This window comes from Eumetopias jubatus, unplaced genomic scaffold (genome assembly GCF_037043125.1).
Source record: "Eumetopias jubatus isolate StellerSeaLion01/CBP00866 unplaced genomic scaffold, mEumJub1_p1.0 scaffold_16, whole genome shotgun sequence".
Lineage (NCBI taxonomy): Eukaryota > Metazoa > Chordata > Mammalia > Carnivora > Otariidae > Eumetopias > Eumetopias jubatus.
The window spans coordinates 52983089-53001246 of record NW_028274822.1 but is presented as its reverse complement, the minus strand read 5'-3'; the positions used below and the strand labels follow the sequence as shown (position 1 = coordinate 53001246).

At 36.5% G+C, this 18158-nt stretch overlaps 1 protein-coding gene and 1 pseudogene across 4 annotated transcripts in view; one reads left to right on the top strand and one right to left on the bottom strand.

Annotated features, from left to right (window-relative positions):
* Positions 1 to 11046: 11046 nt before the first annotated feature.
* Positions 11047 to 11638, top strand: LOC114200325 (transcription factor Spi-C pseudogene; annotated as a pseudogene).
* A 4145-nt stretch (positions 11639 to 15783) lies between these two features.
* Positions 15784 to 18158, bottom strand: part of SMCHD1 (structural maintenance of chromosomes flexible hinge domain containing 1) — a 139226-nt gene continuing 136851 nt past the window's right edge. For all 4 annotated transcript variants that reach the window (XM_028092350.2, XM_028092352.2, XM_028092351.2 and 1 more), the window contains one exon: positions 15784 to 16841. Coding sequence is in view for 2 of the 4 variants with exons in the window: in XM_028092352.2 (XP_027948153.1) it covers positions 16817 to 16841 (25 nt within the window). In the remaining 2 variants the exon portion in view is untranslated. The remainder of the gene's footprint in view (positions 16842 to 18158) is intronic.

Here is an 18158-nt window from a genome sequence, read left to right as displayed (position 1 = left end):
TCTCTGTGCTGCTTATCTAATGATGGGGGAAAAAAGTCCTTGAAGACTGGATATATGGAATAAATTTTGATTTCAAAGCATTCCTAACATAATACACCCTACAAAAATGTCTTACACATTCATAAGTTAATGATAAGATGCCCTTCATTAAAAAGAAATGCAGCTTGGTAGGGAAAGAGAAATATCTGAGAAAAATTAACTGCACCATCTAGCTTGGTCTGTTTTGGAATGCTATGGTTTGGTTGATACAATTTCGTTCAGCTACATTTGATATAGGCATCACATTGGGCACCTTCAGAATGAATTCAGTGAGTCCCTAGACTTCAAAATTTACAAACAGCTACTTTCCTGTCTTGTCAAAGATTTTGCTCAAATAGACCAAACAGAACAAAGAACAATTGCTTTCTTCAATTTTTTCTTAATATACTTATTTGTGACTATCCCATTTGCTGTACATAGCTAAAGATTCAAAATCTCAGTATCTTCTGAACCCAAGACTGATCTTATTTATTAATTGATGGATTCAATGACATTATTAAGATTATGGCCATTATTTTAATCCTCTTTATTGAGAGATACCAGGAACAAATCCCTCTCTATTGATCAGTGGTGTGTGACTTAATATATTTTATTTTTAATTTTTTTATTGTTATGTTAATCACCATATATTACATAATTTGTTTTGGTGTAGTGTTCCATGATTCATTGTTTGTTCATAACACCCAGTGCTCCATGCAGAATGTGCCCTTTTTAATACCCATCACCAGGCTAACCCATCCCCGTACCCGCCTCCCCTCTAGAAACCTCAGTTTGTTTTTTTTTTAATTTTTTTATTGTTATGTTAATCACCATATATTACATCATTAGTTTTTGGTGCAGTGTTCCATGATTCATTGTTTGTTCATAACACCCAGTGCTCCATGCAGAACGTGCCCTTCTCAATACCCATCACCAGGCTAACCCATCCCCCTACCCCTCTCCCCTCTAGAACCCTCAGTTTGTTTTTCAGAGTCCATCATCTCTCATGGTTCGTCTCCCCCTCTGACTTACTCCCCTTCATTCTTCCTCTCCTGCTATCTTCTTTTCTTTTTTCTTAAAATATGTTGCGTTATTTGTTTCAGAAGTACAGATCTGTGATTCAACAGTCTTCCAGTAAGTGGTCACTTCTCTGTTCAGATAGTTGTTGCTACTCTCCTCTTTGATCTCCTGTTGAGTTCGTAGGTGTTCAGAATGGTTTGATCCCTATTCAGCTGAATTCCTGAGACCAGACGAAATCTAGGTCTCCTACTCCTCTGCCATCTTGCTCCGCCCCCCAATATATTTTAAACTATCACATGAGAACTTCAAAACTGTGACAAGTTAAAATCATGCCTGAAATCACACACGACAATGAATAGTGGTTAAGAGCTCATGCAATGGAGTTAATGTACTATTCAAAATGGGGTACCCTCCCCTCTTAGCAGAACGATCTCAGACAAGTTGGTAGGCCTCTCTATCCTCTATTTTCTGCTCTGAAAATGGGAATGCCTTGTGTGGCTCTTGGGAGGATTAGTTGGGTTACCACATGTAAACCACCTGGCACAGTGCCTGGCATTATTGACAAGTGCCTGGCAAGTGGAGGATAAATATTCACAATTGTTACTGTTACCATGTCAGCACTGCAACAAATCTGCAGTCAGGTTCAGGAGCTTTGTCATTCTTTTTTTGTGCCAACTGATGTGGGCATCTGACCACCTACTATAGTTCTTCTTTCTAAGTAAGAAATATACAAAGAAATGGCTGTCATGAAAGCACATGCATGACTCATTCAGAATGACTAAATGTGATAGTCAGGAATGGAATACTGGGCTCTTGACTTCCAGCCCAGTTTTCTTTTTTATTGCCCCCCAGGAGGAAACATATAGCTCAGTTTATTGTTCAGGAGATTTCATCCTCTAGAAAGAAATTTATTTTAGGACAATTCAATGAGATCTTTGGAAGGATCAATAACTCTACAAAAATAAACTCAGATCATCAGGCAACTCAACTGTGAACATCTTTCTCAAAAAGATGAAATTAGTTTCTAATTCCATATTGCTTAATTTTTTTCAGATGTTTTTTAGTTCTAAGAATGCTTCCTATAGCCAAATAATATGTTTGAGAATTCTTTGCTGTTACACTTATGGTGTGGTTTTGAACACATTTTTTTCTTCATAAGAAATAACTGACAAAAATAGGCTCTTAGAATTCAATTTGTTTCCAAGAGAGCTATAATAGCTTAGGCAGTAGTGTCTTCATATATGAGCCACATCAAACTATGTTGTAGTTCGTCATTTATTTATGGAATAAGAGTTGATTATTCTGGAATCAACAAAATGTTTTAAATAGGCAGAATATGTTTGATGATTATAAAATACATCATTAAATTTTAGCACAATCTTGGTCTATGCTCATTCAAATAGTATTCATGAGCAAATTCATTCTTTCTAGTATTTTAGGTTATACAGTTCTAAACAATGTTGTAAGTATTTAAGTAGGGCCAATTCTCATTATTTGATGTAGTGTGGTGTATAAAGTTGCCGTCAACACCGAATTAGCAAATACTGGACAACTGCTCCTAGGGATGTACAGGGTTAGGTTCCTACAAGCCTCTGGTCACAATGTTTTTTGTCAACTAGTCAATAGATAATCTTGTTTTATGTGTTGTTTCTATTTAAAGATACCTTATTCAATACATATTATTATTATTTTTTTCCTAACCAAAAAATATTTTAATGTAGGTAGGAACATGTGAACATTACATTTAGGTGGTAAAATTCAGGTTACAATAATATGATAAATATCAAATGATATCCCACTGGCCTAATGGAAAACATAACAGTTGTGACAGTCACGCTTAACACCTTGGTTAAATACAGAGAGAAACGGGCAGGGGTGGCACAGACATATGTGAAGATTTAACAATCTTTAGCCCTCCTGAGAAAAGACAGAGGGGAAATCTGTGGCAAATACCTGTGTAATATGGTGGCCTCAGGCCACTAGTGATCATTCTGTTCATGCACTTAAAGTAACCGCAGCTGGTTTCTGAGCACTGAAAACGAGATTCAAAGCAAGTCTCTGCTCAACAAGCTAATGATACTACAAATCCCTTACATTCAAAAATAGTTTAAATTTGGAAAGTTTTAGGTAAAGTAAAGCATACTTGTTTCCATGATTACTTTTAGAAATAACTGAGACTACACTACTATATTATACACAGTCAGGCACACTGCTGTGCACAGGCAATTCCAGTTACCATATTTTATGTTTGTTGGTCAGCAACAGCACAAATTTTATGCTCCAAAAGAAATATATCAATCTGGCAAAATGGTTACATCCAATTTTCTTTTAAAGACAGATTAACTAAATTTAAGGAAGAATTGCCTTTTTCAAATTACTCATACAAACTTACTATAGAATAATTACATATTTTGCCCCATATCAACCTGCAAAAGGTTTCCCAACATAGATGCATTTGTTCAATTTTCAAAAATAAAGGTTTTCTACCTGAAAGCATTTACATTCCTAGCTCTTTAAAGTAAACATTAAAACACAAAGTACAAAAAATGATCTCCCCCCTTCTGGAGAGCCCACTTAGTTACATAAACTATTTTCTTTCTTCAATACATATTATTGATTCTGTAACACTGAACTCATGGCCAACATCACTGTAACTCATGCCTGAACAGAGCTTAACTAAGTTAACACGTATTTTCTCCCATAAGGCACATGACAGCCATGTTGTGCTTAGGAACACTAGCTAGCCCTTCAGCACTATGCTTGGGGGTCATTTTAAACAGCAAAATCACCAACAAAGAGCATAAAATGCAAAAAAAAAAAAAAGTGGCACTAAATTTACCATGAAAAGGACACTTATTTGCAGTATGAGAGGGAAAAAAGAGAAGGCAGAGCACTGTCTTGCTGGATCTCAGCAGGGAATGCGCATGTCAGGCAAGGAAGTGTTTGCTTCTCTGCGCAAGTCACAGATGACCATGAAAATGCTACAAGTATGGCTTTTGGATTTAAAAATAAATTTAGCAAGTAGGCCAGTTTACAAATACAGAATCTATGAATAACGAGGATGAATGTATTTCAACTCAAGTCCAGGAACAGTAAGAAAATGTTACATTTGGGAGGAAAAGGGAAAGTTCTTAGAATTTTGTGGCCATCAAAAGATTTGTTTGGTCAGTAAGCATATTGAGGAACTTGTGCATATTCAACACTGTACCGGACAATGTGGGAGCCAGAGAAAAACAGATTTGGTTCTTTCTCATCTTAATTGACTGAAATGATTTAACATAGCATTACATTCAGTACATAGACTATAACATAGTAAAAACTACACAGCTAGGTGATGAAGAAGCAGAGCCTGCTTCTCCCTCTCCCACTCCCCCTGCTTGTGTTCCTTCTCTTGCTGTGTCTCTTTCTGTCAGATAAATAAATAAAATCTTTAAAAAAAAATGAATGTGATTGCTAGCGAGGAAGGGGCAATTAATGAGACGTTGTACCTGGTATGTTTCTAATGTGGTCAGCTGGTAGAGTAGCCAGACTAAGGTATGTGGTCTTAGATGTAGCCAGGGGGTAGGTGAGGCAGAGAGGCCAGGTAGGACTGAGGAGTACTCAACAGGAAGGAGAGAAGTAGAGGCTGGTGGAAAACAAAACAAAATGACTCTGGTTGTCTTTTTCCCTTATCTAACAATAGGTAGAATAACCAGATGTCCTGATTTGCCCCAGGTCAGTCCCAGGTTACTCCTGTTGTGGATCAGTTAACACTATTAATTACTTTTAGTGTCTCCTTTCATCTTCAAGAGTGCCTGGGTTTGGACAATAAATTATATGGTTACTCTAAGAGGCCTAAAATGAACTGAAAGCCATGCTGTTTGTTTAGCCTTTATAAAGGCTAAAACATTAGTAAATGTCAATGTAAATAATAAAATCCAAAAATGAGAAAGAACTGGTCTTCTGTAAGTCAAAACTACGGATCAAGTTCTTCGGTGATTACCTCATGCACATTTTGGTAACTTTTTGAAGTTTGTATTATTAAAAAAAAAAAAGTTGATTAAGCACCAAATACTTGGATCTTTGGTTGGTTGATGAAGGTGGATATTTGCATGAGCTTTCCTTGGCTCTGTCTTCTTGCACTTAATCACTTAAACTCATCCTTAGGAGCTAAGTAAGAACACAGCACTGTGGTGCTGCATTCTATTTAAATGCTCTGGCTTGGTTCTAGCGCATTTAAATAGTGCAGAGCAGGGAAGGGTCTGTTCAAATGCCACTCTCTTTCTAGGCCCCATTGACATCTTTGAACATTCATTGGTTAAAAAACCTAAAACAACATAAATAGTAAGCCATGGGCAGATGAAAGTTACTAATATCTTTTGACTAATGGAAAATACAGGTGAGACAAGAGTTTCATATTCAGAGAAGGTTGAGGGGTCAAGCAGGGAAGTGTCTTAGTTTTCTAGTGCACCCTTACATGTTTTCCCCTAGCTTTTAAAAATACAAAAGCCAAAATATTTTATTCCCTGACTATTCTGAGGATATGCTTTCCAAAGGGCTGTTTGAGGGCAAAGTGGTGCCAGGATTCCTGGGAGAAATAGGAAGAATATTAGAAAAAAAAACTATCAGAACTCAGTTCCAATGTGTTTCAACCCAAAAAGAATCTTCCCTTTTAGTACTAGGGATTCCAGTTTCATGAAGGATTTTAAAAAATAAATATTTGTATGGGGGCACCTGTTGGCTCAGTCGGTTAAGTGTCTGCCTTCAGCTCAGATCATGATCCCAGGGTCCTGGGATCGAGTCCTGCATTGGGCTCCCTGCTCGGTGGGGACCTGCTTCTCCCTCTCCCACTGCCCCTCCCCCTGCTTGTGCTCATGCTCTCTCTGTCAAATAAATAAATAAAATTCTTAAAAATAAATAAATATTTGTAGATTATGGTTTTCTCCTGTGAATTTTATCAAAGTATAGCATTCTTTATTTTTTTTAAAGATTTATTATTTATTTATTTATTTGACAGAGAGAGTGACAGAGCACAAGCAGGGGAAGCATTAGAGGGATCATGACCTGAGCTGAAGGCAGACACTTAACCGACTGAGCCACCCAGGTGCCCCAAAGTATAGCATTCTTATAAAAAGGTGCCTAAGTCATAGTGACTCAATGAATTTTCATGAAGTGAACAGAGCTATGTAACCAGCACCCAGATCATGAAGCAAAATATGAGCAGCACCCCAGGGCCCCTCATGGCTCCTTCCAATCATTAATCCTTCCCAAAAGTCACACTGATTTTGACTTCCAGCATCATCAATTAGTTTTGAATAGATGTTTGTTGAAAAATCTTTCTAATTCATCTTATATTTTATCCCTATAGTCGGCACAGTGTCTGACACATAGCACTTTATTTTATAACATTTGTTGTATAAGTGAAAGAAAGCAGACGATGTCTGACTTTCATGAGTTGAACGAATTAACATACGTTTTATACATAGGGAGGAAAGTGGCATTAAATTTGGGAGAGAACTGGGATCTGGGGATGCTAACTTGAAAACAAGTTGAAAACTCAAACTTAGAACAGAAGCGTACACTTCAGTTTTATCTCTGAACAAATGTAAATAAATAAATCTAAACCTCTGTAAAGTTTTCCTTGGGCCTTAACCAACTCTGATCACATCATATCCACCGTAGCTGGTGAGGCCAACCTCCGGAGACCTTGTTTCTCTTTCTCACTTGTAAATGGACCCATGTGAGACAGGCCCTCCCTCCTGACTCCTGACCAGTGCAGCCAAGAAATGACTATTTTCAGTCCTTCTCCACCCTGCTCTGAGGCCCAGTCAGTCGGAGAACAAAATAAGAGTCACCCTCTCCCTGGGCCACAGCATGTGATCTCCAGCCAGATTGCTTCTTGCTCTGATGAATGAGGTAATAGGGGCCAAATAAGGTTTCAAACGTATGTCACCTCAGAATTACAATTTTCCTTAACTGTACTTTGAAAAAGCTGGAATCAAGAACCCAACATTGCCAAATCCCTGCTTAGCCAAAAAGATCTGTCAACTGTAGAAATAACAAATAAGAGGAAAATCCATCTCAGGCTTTGAACTGCCTCCTGTTCCTAAATGATGCCCAGGGAAATACGAATAAATTTTGTTCTCTGAAGGATGGATTCATTATGAATAATCTAATAATCTCTTTAGGTTGGAGTTTTAAACACTTCTTTAGGGTACTTCAAAAATCTTAAGGGAGCAAGTCTGGATGACAAAAACAACTTTTTTTTTTTTTTTTAAGAGGATGGTTTCCCTAAATTTCCCGCCTCCCTCTTGCCCAGAAATGTATTTTATCAGAGATGAGGCTTCAAAGAGCATAGTGAAAGCCCAAACTGGAGAAACACACAAATCTGTTTCATCCACATTAAAACTAAGAATGTTAAATCCAGAAGCAAATCTAATTTGCCTGGGGAGAGCTGAGAAGGGAAAGTGGTTCTTTCTCCTTTTTACCTTTTCCAATTATGCTGATTGGAGGTCCTTCAACAAATACAATTGTTGCATAAACTGTTCCCTCTCTGTGGAATTTTCTCCATGTCTGGAGAACTTAAACTCCACCTGAAATACCCTGGAGTCTTCACCTGTTCTTGAAGCTCTCCTGGGTTCCTCCAGGTCTTCTCACATGTTGGCAACATGTAACTGATAAAGAATGGATACAGGAACTTAACAAATCAAGAACAACAAATTAACAAGAAAAAGACAATCCAACAGAAAAATGGACAAAAGACTAGAATCTGCACTTCACAAAAGACAAAACTCAAGTGGCCAATAAAAAAATATGCTCAATCTCATTAATATCATGGAAGTGCAAATAAATACCGAATATTTAAGATGGGTATTAAGGAGGGCACGTGTTGTAATGAGCACTGGGTGTTATATGTAAATGATGAATCATGGAACACTACATCAAAAACTAATGATGTAATGTATGGTGACTAAAATAATAAAAAAATATATCTAAGATGTAGATACCATTACTTACTACAAGATTGACAAAAATTTTTAAATCTGACAACAATCACTATTTAGGGTGAATGCAGACAGAAACTCTCATATACTGCTGCTGGGAGAATAGACTGGAACAGCTGCTTTGGAAAACAATTCTGTATTACTTTTTACATTTGAACAGTCCACATACCCTCAAACCTGTCAATCACACCCCTAGATATAGAACATAGACAAGATCTTGTACACGTACACTGGGAGACTTATATTAAAATGTTCTAAGGAATATTGTTTCTAACAGTCAGAAACAGGATGCAACTCAAATGTTCATTAAAGTAAAATGAATAAATTTGGTACATATACAATATGGTATGATAGAATACCATACAGCAATGAACATGGATGAACTACTGATAGGCACATCAGTGTGGATGAATTTCACAAACATGTTAAGTGAAATAAGCAAGTTAGAGAAGACTATTCCATTAAAGTATGATTTTTAAAATTTTTTAATTTTTTTAATTGACATAAAATGTATAATTTGCTTCAGGGGTATAGGTCTGTGATTCATCAGTCTTACACAACACCCACTGCTCACCACAACACATACCCTCCCCAATGTCCATTACTTAGCCACCCCATCCCCCCACCCCCCCTCCCCTCCAGTAACCCTCACTTTTTTCCTGAGATTAAGAGTCTCTTATGGTTTATCTCCCTCTCTGGTTTCATCTTGTTTCATTTTTTCCTCTTTTCCCCTATGATCCTCTGCCTTGTTTCTTAAATTCGGCATATCAGTGAGATCATATGACAATTGTCTTTCTCTAATTGGCTTATTTTGCTTAGCATAATACCCTCTAGTTCTTTGCAAATGGCAAGATTTCATTTTTTGATGGCCCTGTAATATTCCATTGTGGGTGTGGGTGTATATATATATATATATATATATATATATATACACACCACATCTTCTTTATCCATTCATCTGTTGATGAACATTTGGGGTCTTTCCATAGTTTGGCTATTGTGGACATTGCTGTTATAAACATTGGGGTGCAGGTGCCCCATCGGATCACTACATTTGTATCTTTGGGGTAAATACCCAGTAGTGTAATTGCTGGGTCATAGGGTAGCTCTATTTTCAACTTTTTGAAGAACCTCCATCCTGTTTTCCAGAGTGGCTGCACCAGCTTGCATTCCCACCAACAGTGTAGGAGGGTTCTTTCTCCGCATCCTCGCCAACATCTGTTGTTTCCTGACTTGTTAATTTTAGCCATTCTGACTGGTGTGAGGGGGTATCTCATTGTGGTTTTGATTTGTATTTCCCGGATGCCGAGTGATGTTGAGCAATTTTTCATGTGTCTGTTGGCCATCTGGATGTCTTTGCAGAAATGTCTGTTCATGTCTTCTGCCCATTTCTTGATTGAATTATTTGTTCTTTGGGTGTTGAGTTTGATAAGTTCTTTATAGATTTTTGATACTAGCCCTTTATCTGATATGTTATTTGCAAATACCTTTTCCCATTCTGTCAGTTGTGTTTTGGTTTTGTCGACTGTTTCCTTGCTGTGCAAAAGCTTTTTATCTTGATGAAGTCCCAAAAGTTCATTTTTGCCCTTGCTTCCCTTGCCTTTGGTGATGTATCTAGGAAGAAGTTGCTGTGGCTGAGGTCAAAGAGGTTGCTGCTTGTGTTCTCCTCTGGGATTTTGATGGATTCCTGTCTCACATTTAGGTCTTTCATCCATTTTGAGTCTGTTTTTGTGTGTGGTGTAAGGAAATGGGCCAGTTTCATTCTTCTGCCTGTGGCTGTCCAATTTTCCCAATACCATTTGTTGAAGAGACTGTTTTCCATTGGATATGCTTTCCACCTAGTTGACCATAAGAGTTGAGGGTCCTTTTCTGGGTTCTCTATTCTGTTCCATTGATCCATGTGTCTGTTTTTGTGCCAGTACCATACCATCTTGATGATTACAGTTTTGTAATAGAGCTTCAAGTCTGGAATTGTGATGCCACCAGCTTTGGTTTTCTTTTTCAACATTCCTTTGGCTAATTGGGGTCTTTCCTGGTTCCATACAAATTTTAGTATTATTTGTTCCAGCTCTGTGAAAAAGTAAGTGGTATTTTTATAGGGATTGCTTTGAATGTATAGATTGCTCTGCGTAGCACAGACGTTTTAACAATATTTGTTCTTCCAACCCATGAGTGTGGAATGTTTTTCCATTTGTGTCTTCCTCAATTTCTTTCATGAGTGTTCTATAGTTTTCAGAGTACAGAACCTTTTCATCTTTGGTAAGGTTTATTTCTAAGTATCCTATGGTTTTAGGTGCAATTGTAAATGGAATCAACTCCTTTAATTTCTCTTTCTTCTGTCTCATTTTTGTATATAGAAATGCGACTGATTTCTGTGCGTTGATTTTATATCCTGCCACTTTGCTGAATTCCTCTGGAGGTGGAGTCTTTTGGGTTTTCCACATAGAGTATCATGTCATATGTGAAGAGTAAGAGTTTCACTTCTTTGCAGATTCGAATGCCTTTTCTTTTTGTTGTCTGATTGCTGAGGCTCAGACTTCTAGTACTATGTTGAACAACAGTGGTGAGAGTGGACATCCTGTCGTGTTCCTGACCTTAGGGTAAAAGCTCTCAGTTTTTCCCCATTGAGAATGATATTTGCTGTGGGATTTTCGTATATGGCTTTTATGATACTGAGGTATGTTCTTTCTATCCCTACACTGTGAAGAGTTTTAATCAAGAAAGGATGCTTTAGGGGTGCCTGGGTGGCTCAGTTGGTTAAGCATCCTTCTCCCTCTCCTCCTTGCACATGCTATCTGTCTCGCTCAAATAAATAAAATCTTAAAAAAAAAAAGGATGCTGTACTATGTCAAATGCCTTTTCTGCATCTATTGAGAGGATATGATTCTTGTCCTTTCTTTTATTAATGTAGTGTATCACTTTGATTTGCGGATGTTGAACCATCCTTGCAGCCCAAGAATAAATCCTACTTGGTCACGGTGAATAACCCTTTTAATGGCTCCTATTGTCTGGATGCTATTGTCTGCTAAACATTCCTGAAAACCAGCTAGTACAACCTGTTGTTCTCCAGCAAAAGGGAAGCAAAGGCAGGAAGAAGCTCCACCTGTTTGAATACCTTCATGAATCTGTATAATCCTGAGATGGCATTTTATATTTCAGTGGGTAGATAAAACCAAAGGCGTCTTTCTGTTTGTATCAAAAAACAAAGGAAAGGGGACACCTGGCTGGATCAGTCAGAAGAGCATGCGACTCTTCATCTCAGGGTCATGAGTTTGAGCTTTATATTGGGGGTAGAGATTACTTAAAAAACAAAACCAAAACAAAGAAAAACTTGCCCAACTTTGGTGGAAAAGACAACCAGAAGACCATGACTTACCAGATGATGGCTAGAGCACTGAGACATTATGGAAGAACTGGGGAAATCACCAAAATTTGGAGATAGCTAACTTAACAATTCAGTGAGGCCATTATCCAAAGATTCCATCTTCTTTCTTAGAAAAAGAGATCTTATACTCACAGTATGTTCAACCTGAGCAAGGATATCTCAGCATAAGTGGAATGCAAATCATAGTTGGACATATGCTGATTGCCATGAGCTAAGCCAACCTGATTGCTAAATATTCTACATTTTACGATTTCCTGGCATCAGAAATCCCTACAAATTTCAAGATTTTTCTCTTTAGGCAAATACTAAAAAGGAAAAGAGAATTAACTTATTTCTGTCTTTTATTAAATAGCATATGACCTACAAAAAAGTGTTGGTAATACTTTTAAATGTTCAGAATTCTGTGGTAAAGCCACTTGGGCCTTGGCTTTTGTGAGTTTTTTATTACTGATCCAATCTTGTCACTTGTATAGGTCTATTCAGTTGTCTATTTTTTGAGTCCGTTCCAGTAGCTTGTATCTTTCTAGGAATTTATTTCATCTATCTCATTTGTTCACATATAATTGTTCATTGTATTCCTTTATAATCCTTTTTATTTATGTAAAGTTAGTAGTAATGTCACTCTTTAATTTCTGATTCTACTATAAAGTTGACCCTTGACCAATACAAATTTGAGCTGCATGGGTCCACTTATATGCAAATTTTTTTTCAGTATAGTACAGTACCATAAACATATTTTCTCTTCCTTATGACCTTAACATTCTCTTTCTAGCTTACCTTATGGTAAGAATACAGTATGTAATTCATAACACACAAAATGTGTCAACTGTTATCAGTAAGGTTTCTGGTCAACAATAGGTGATTACGTTTTTGGAGAGTCAAAGTTTTATGATTTTTGAAAGTGTGTGTGGTGGGGGGGGCAGGGTTTGGTGCTCCTAATCCCCACGTTGTTCAAGAGTCAACTGTAGTCTCCATTCAGTATATTCTTTTTTTCTTGGTCAAAACTACAATTCTTGGTCAAAATTTTATCAACTTTGTTGATCTTTTCAAAAAAACTTCTGGTTTCATTACCTTTTTTTCTCGTATTTCTAGTCTTTATTTCATTCTATTCACTTCCACCCTAACCTCTATTTTCTTCCTGCTTAAAGTTTAGTTTTCTCTTTAAGGTAAAAGATTAGGTTATTGAGATCTTTTTTCTGTATCATTTACAGCTCTAAGTTACCCTCTAAGCACTGCTTTAGCTGCAACCCATAAATTCTGATGTTATGTGTTTTCACTCATCTCAAAATATTTCATAATTAAAAAAATTTTTTTGATCCATTGGTTACCTAGGAGTAGTCTTGTTTAATTTCCATATATTGTGAGTTTCCCAGTTTTCCGTTATGTTTCAAATTTTTTTTTTTTTTAGATTTTATTTGACAGAGAAAGACACAGTGAGAGAGGGAACACAAGCAGGGGGAGTGGGAGAGGGAGAAGCAGGCTTCCCGCCAAGCAGGGACCCCGATGTGGGGCTCGATCCCAGGACCCTGGGATCATGACCTGAGCTGAAGGCAGATACTTAACGACTGAGCCACCCAGGCAACCGTTTCAAATTTGACTGCATTGTGATCAGAGAACATATTTTTTGTCCTTTTAAATTTTTAAAGGTTTTATGCTCTAGTCTATGGTCATCATGAGAAATATTCTTGTGTGCTTGAGAATACATATTGTTATTGGCTGCTATGTTCTAGATGTCTGTTAAGTCTAGTTGGTTTATAGTGTCCACGTCTTCTGTTGTGTTTGGTATAGTTGTTTTAACCATAATTGAAAACAGGGCATATGGTCTCCAACTATTATTGCTGAATTGTCTTTCTTCATTTCTGTCAGTTTGTGCTTCATGTATTTTGGTACTCTGTCATTAGAAGCATGTATATTTATAATTGTTATATCTTCCTAATGGATTCACCCTTTCATCATTATAAAATGTCCCTTTTTAATAACATGTTTTAATTTTGTCTATTAGCATCACTCCAAATTTGCTGTGATTGCTGTTTGCATGATGTATCCTTTTCCATCTTTTTAATGTTTTTAATCTTATGTATCATCTGTAAATAACATGTAAATGTTTTATTCAGCATGTTACTCATTAATTGGTAGCTATTATCTTCTGCCATAAGTTAGACACACTGGTTTGCAAAATAGCAGATGTAAGTATTTGCTAAATTAATGAATTTATAAATGTTGCAATAAAAATCATTCTGTATTTCAAACAACTAAGGCCAACTTTTTGGTTTTACATTTTGAATCATCTCAGAATTCTTATTTATAAATATGCAATTCACATTCCATTCTAAATTCTATATTATCTAATAATCTAAATTCTACTATATAAAACATTAGGCAGTTAGCACCTGAATATTTAATACAAACGTAGCCAAAGCTCAATATATTACTTTTAAACAGATCTGATTGGTTTATGATTCTTTTGACTTTTCATTAGTATTTGACAAAAGGATCCACGATTGACTTGTCAGTTCTTCAAAGAAGTAATTCACTCTGCAAAACTACTGAAGAGAGGAAATACGTAACAAGTTTAACAAATCAAAACATACTTCTGGTCTATAAAAGCACGGAAATAAATTTTTTTACTAAATTTGCTGTTTATCACTAAATATATCACAGAACTCATATCTAAATGATATAAGAATACAAAGATTCCCCTGGCTTTTAAATATTGTCCTTAATTTCTAGCACAAAAGTAATGGTCTCATTCTATATTGGTATTATTCCCGCTATTTTAAAGTATAAAACTGAATTCCAATTATATTTAAGTACACCAACGGACTATCAAGTAGTCAAGGTATATAATTCTTCTTAAAATAAAACTTACCAAAATAAACACAGAAAAATGAGATCCAATGTTCTATTTCTCTCAAGAATTAAAAAATAGAGTTAAGAGTAACTGTGGGGGACAGGGACGCCTGGGTGGCTCAGTCAGTTAAGCGTCTGCTTTCGGCTCAGGTCATGATCCCAGGGTCCTGGGATCAAGTCCTGCAGTGGGTTCCTTGCTCAGCAGGGAGACTGCATCTCCCTCTGCCTGCCACTGCCCCTGCTTTTGCCTGCTCTCTCTCTCCGACAAATAAAATCTTTTTTTTTTTTTTTTTTTAAGATTTTACTTATTTATTTGACAGAGAGACACAGTGAGAGAGGGAACACAAGCAGGGGGAGTGGGAGAGGGAGAAGCAGGCTTCCCGCTGCGCAGGGAGCCCGATGTGGGGCTCGATCCCAGGACCCTGGGACCATGACCTGGGCCGAAGGCAGACGCTTAATGACTGAGCCACCCAGGCGCCCCCCAAATAAATAAAACCTTAAAAAAAAAAAAACTGTGGGGGAGAAACACAGGTGAGAAAAGTAAATGTATGCAAATGCTATTTGCAAGGATTTAAATACAGTACTTTATGGAGATATAATTACTAATATTTTCTATTCCACATGTGTTTATTGGAGCATGGCCTAAAGAATCAGAATACTGGGAATCTATTTGATACTATCAGACATTATTTTATCTTGAATTTAGGCTTCCTAACATAAAATATATTAAGAATGTCTGTCTATACTATGAATTGTTTGTTGCTGGGATAGGTGATTCTGTAACACCAATTTGATCACTCTCCAAAAGGGAATTAATTTCAAACAGTAAAATATCTTCACACTCAGGTTACTGATGAATCTGTAAATGAAATAATTGCTTGTACAAAGCCAGATTTGGAGAAACATCACTTTATATTTAATATAATATTTTAAGGCCAAATGTCCTACAATGAATTTTAATGTTGCTACTGATCTATTCCTAAATTTAAACCTGTATGTGATAATGAAAAGTAGCAACCTCTTTTTGAAGTCAAAAGAAATACTAGGTGTTCAACAGACTTCAAAAAAATATCTTAAATTAACATGTATAATTTTACAAATAAAATTACATAGTCATGAAGAGGAAGAGATGATCCCATGAAAATATTTAGCTGATATAACTGAAGATATTGACAGTATAAAAAAGACACAAATGCAAACTTTTTACTAACAAGTATTATTTGAAAATTACATACTAAAAAACAATCTCACCCATTTCATAGTGCTTGCAAATAAGTCATACAGTCAAAAGTATACACAATTTGGAAGATGGAACTCTTTTTTAGCACTATCATTTAACTAGTAAGAACTAGTATCATTTAAAAGGAATCCAATCTTTCCTTTAGCTAAATTTTTGCCAATTTGTTTCCTTCTTCAACAAAACAGTTAAATGACTTCCAATTATAAAGATAGATCAATATTGTAATAGTTTTTACCAAGGTAATCTTTTATAGAGCTTTCAACGTTAAAAAAGGAAAACACATTCAATAGGGAAGAAACAATCCTCTTTATTAACCTCACTGTATATTCAGAAAGGATTAAAAAACACACACATTTCCTGGGACACAAAACTGTACCAAAAGCATTTCCTTACAAAATAACTTCACAAACCAATAGTCCTGGACTTACACAAAGACATATATATTGACATACATTAGCTTGAATTAATACACAATTCGAACGTTTTTGCAGCAACTTTCTAGCAGACTATTATTACATTAATGTGGGAGTGTACGACTTCTTTAACTCTTTAAAAATAGTAATAAAAATTACAAAATAATGAAAATGTAGAATTAAGGCTGACACTATATCATCTAGTATTAAAGTCAAACAATACTTATAAAAATCGGTGCTGCTGCTTTTTTTATATATATATACACACACAGGATAAGTCTTTAGAAATTTAAAATGCTACTGCTGTCACAAGTTCACTCATCAATTTAACATTTTCTCATGTATCTTAACATTTGAATTCCCAGATACCTGTGCTTTTTCTGTTTTTATTCTGAATTCTTCATTAAGGGTTTCCTCACATATTTACAATTAAATATCTAACCTCTAGAACTTTCCTTAGACACAACAGACAAAACAGTTTTGTTAAATAAATTCACATAGAAGTAATAAAAAGGTTTGTTTTCAAGAAATATTTCTAGCATATCCATGATAATCATACTGAAAAATAGTACATATGCTTTTCCTCAGGATTAATAAATGCCATGTGCCAGTTTTACAGTCACTGCCATATTTGCACATTTTCCTCTGACACATTTGCAAGATAATGACAACCAAAGGGCATGATGACTGGAATAATTCCAGTAAATCCACAATGTCCAGTGAGATTCATAAAATTGAATAGCTGTTTCCAGTCCCATCTGGATTGACATGGAAATGCATGCCCAGATAGTTGTATCGTCCCCAGAAATATCAGTCTGGTAAGTCACCCTCTCGGTCTTCTGAAACAGAGCTGCAGAAGGCAGGGCATTCTTCATGAGACCAATGGCCCCCTCTTCTCAGTAACTGTTCACACATCTGATTTGGTTATAATCCTGGTCAATGTGGAAAAAATAAATTTTTGTGTACCACAGTTTTCCTAAACTCCCTCAGCAGACCTAGTTGGTTAAATATCCAATGGAACTATGTTCCATTAATTATGATAATTCTTGGTATAAACATGTAACTAAAGCCCTTACTTGCCACATGTATGCCAAAAGAGAGAGAGAGAGAGAGAGAGAGAGAGAAATCCTCAAAATAAAAGCGGTACTTAACATATAAAGATGAAGCGATTTGTACCACAGTTCTTTGGAATGGTGTACTCAGATCCCCAAACTGAAGATTTTCATTTTTCTTTTCCCCTCTCCTTAAATTAAATTACTATTTTAAAAATAAACAAGAATTATAATGCTTATCTCAGGGAAGCCACAAAACAAGGACAAGCAAAAGGAAAAACATTTAAAAATACCCATAATTCCATTCATATAGAGATGAACACAGTGAACACGAGATCATGATCTGAGCTGAAATCAAGAGTCGGATGCTTAACGGACTGAGCCACCCAGGCACCCCAAGATACTTTTGTTTCAGATGCTCTACAGTTTTTGAGATTGTGCAAGAATTATTAGTTCAAGATCTTTGGAGAACTGGCAGAGATTAGGATTGAGAATTACCAATTAAAAAGTAATTTATGGGGTGCCTGCATGGCTAAGTCAGTTAAGCGACTACCTTCGGCTCAGGTCATGATCAGGAGGGAGCCTGCTTTTCCCTCTCCCTCTGCCCCTGCCCCCTGCTTGTGCTTGCTCTAACTCAAATAAATAAATAAAATCTTAAAAAAAAAAAAAACACCTGTAATTTAAATTTTAGCGGCACCTCGGTGGTTCAGTTGGTTAAGTCACTGACTCTTGGTTTCTGCTCAGGTTATGATCTCAGGGTTGTGAGACTGAGCCCCACCTCTGGCTCAGCAGGGGGTGTGCTTGAGAGTCTCTCCCTCTGCCCCTCCCCTGCTTGCACTCTCTCTAAAATAAAGAAAAATAAATCTTAAAAAGATATTTTTAAATGGAAATTTAAACTGATTTTAAATCTCCCAAAGATAAACAGGATGCGAGGGGGAGAAAGCCATGCAATAGAATATACCTAATTTTCAATCTAAAACTTCTCTTTTTAAACATTATTTATTTGAGAGAGAGAGAGAGAGAATGAGTGGAGAGAGAGGCAAAGGGAGAGAATCCTCAAGCAGACTCCTCGCTGAGTGTGGAACCCAATGCGGGGTTTGATCCCGCAACCCATAAGATCATGACTTGAGAAACCAAAAGTTGGCTGCTTAACCAACTGAGCCACGCAGGCACCCCCAACCTAAAACTTCTAAGACT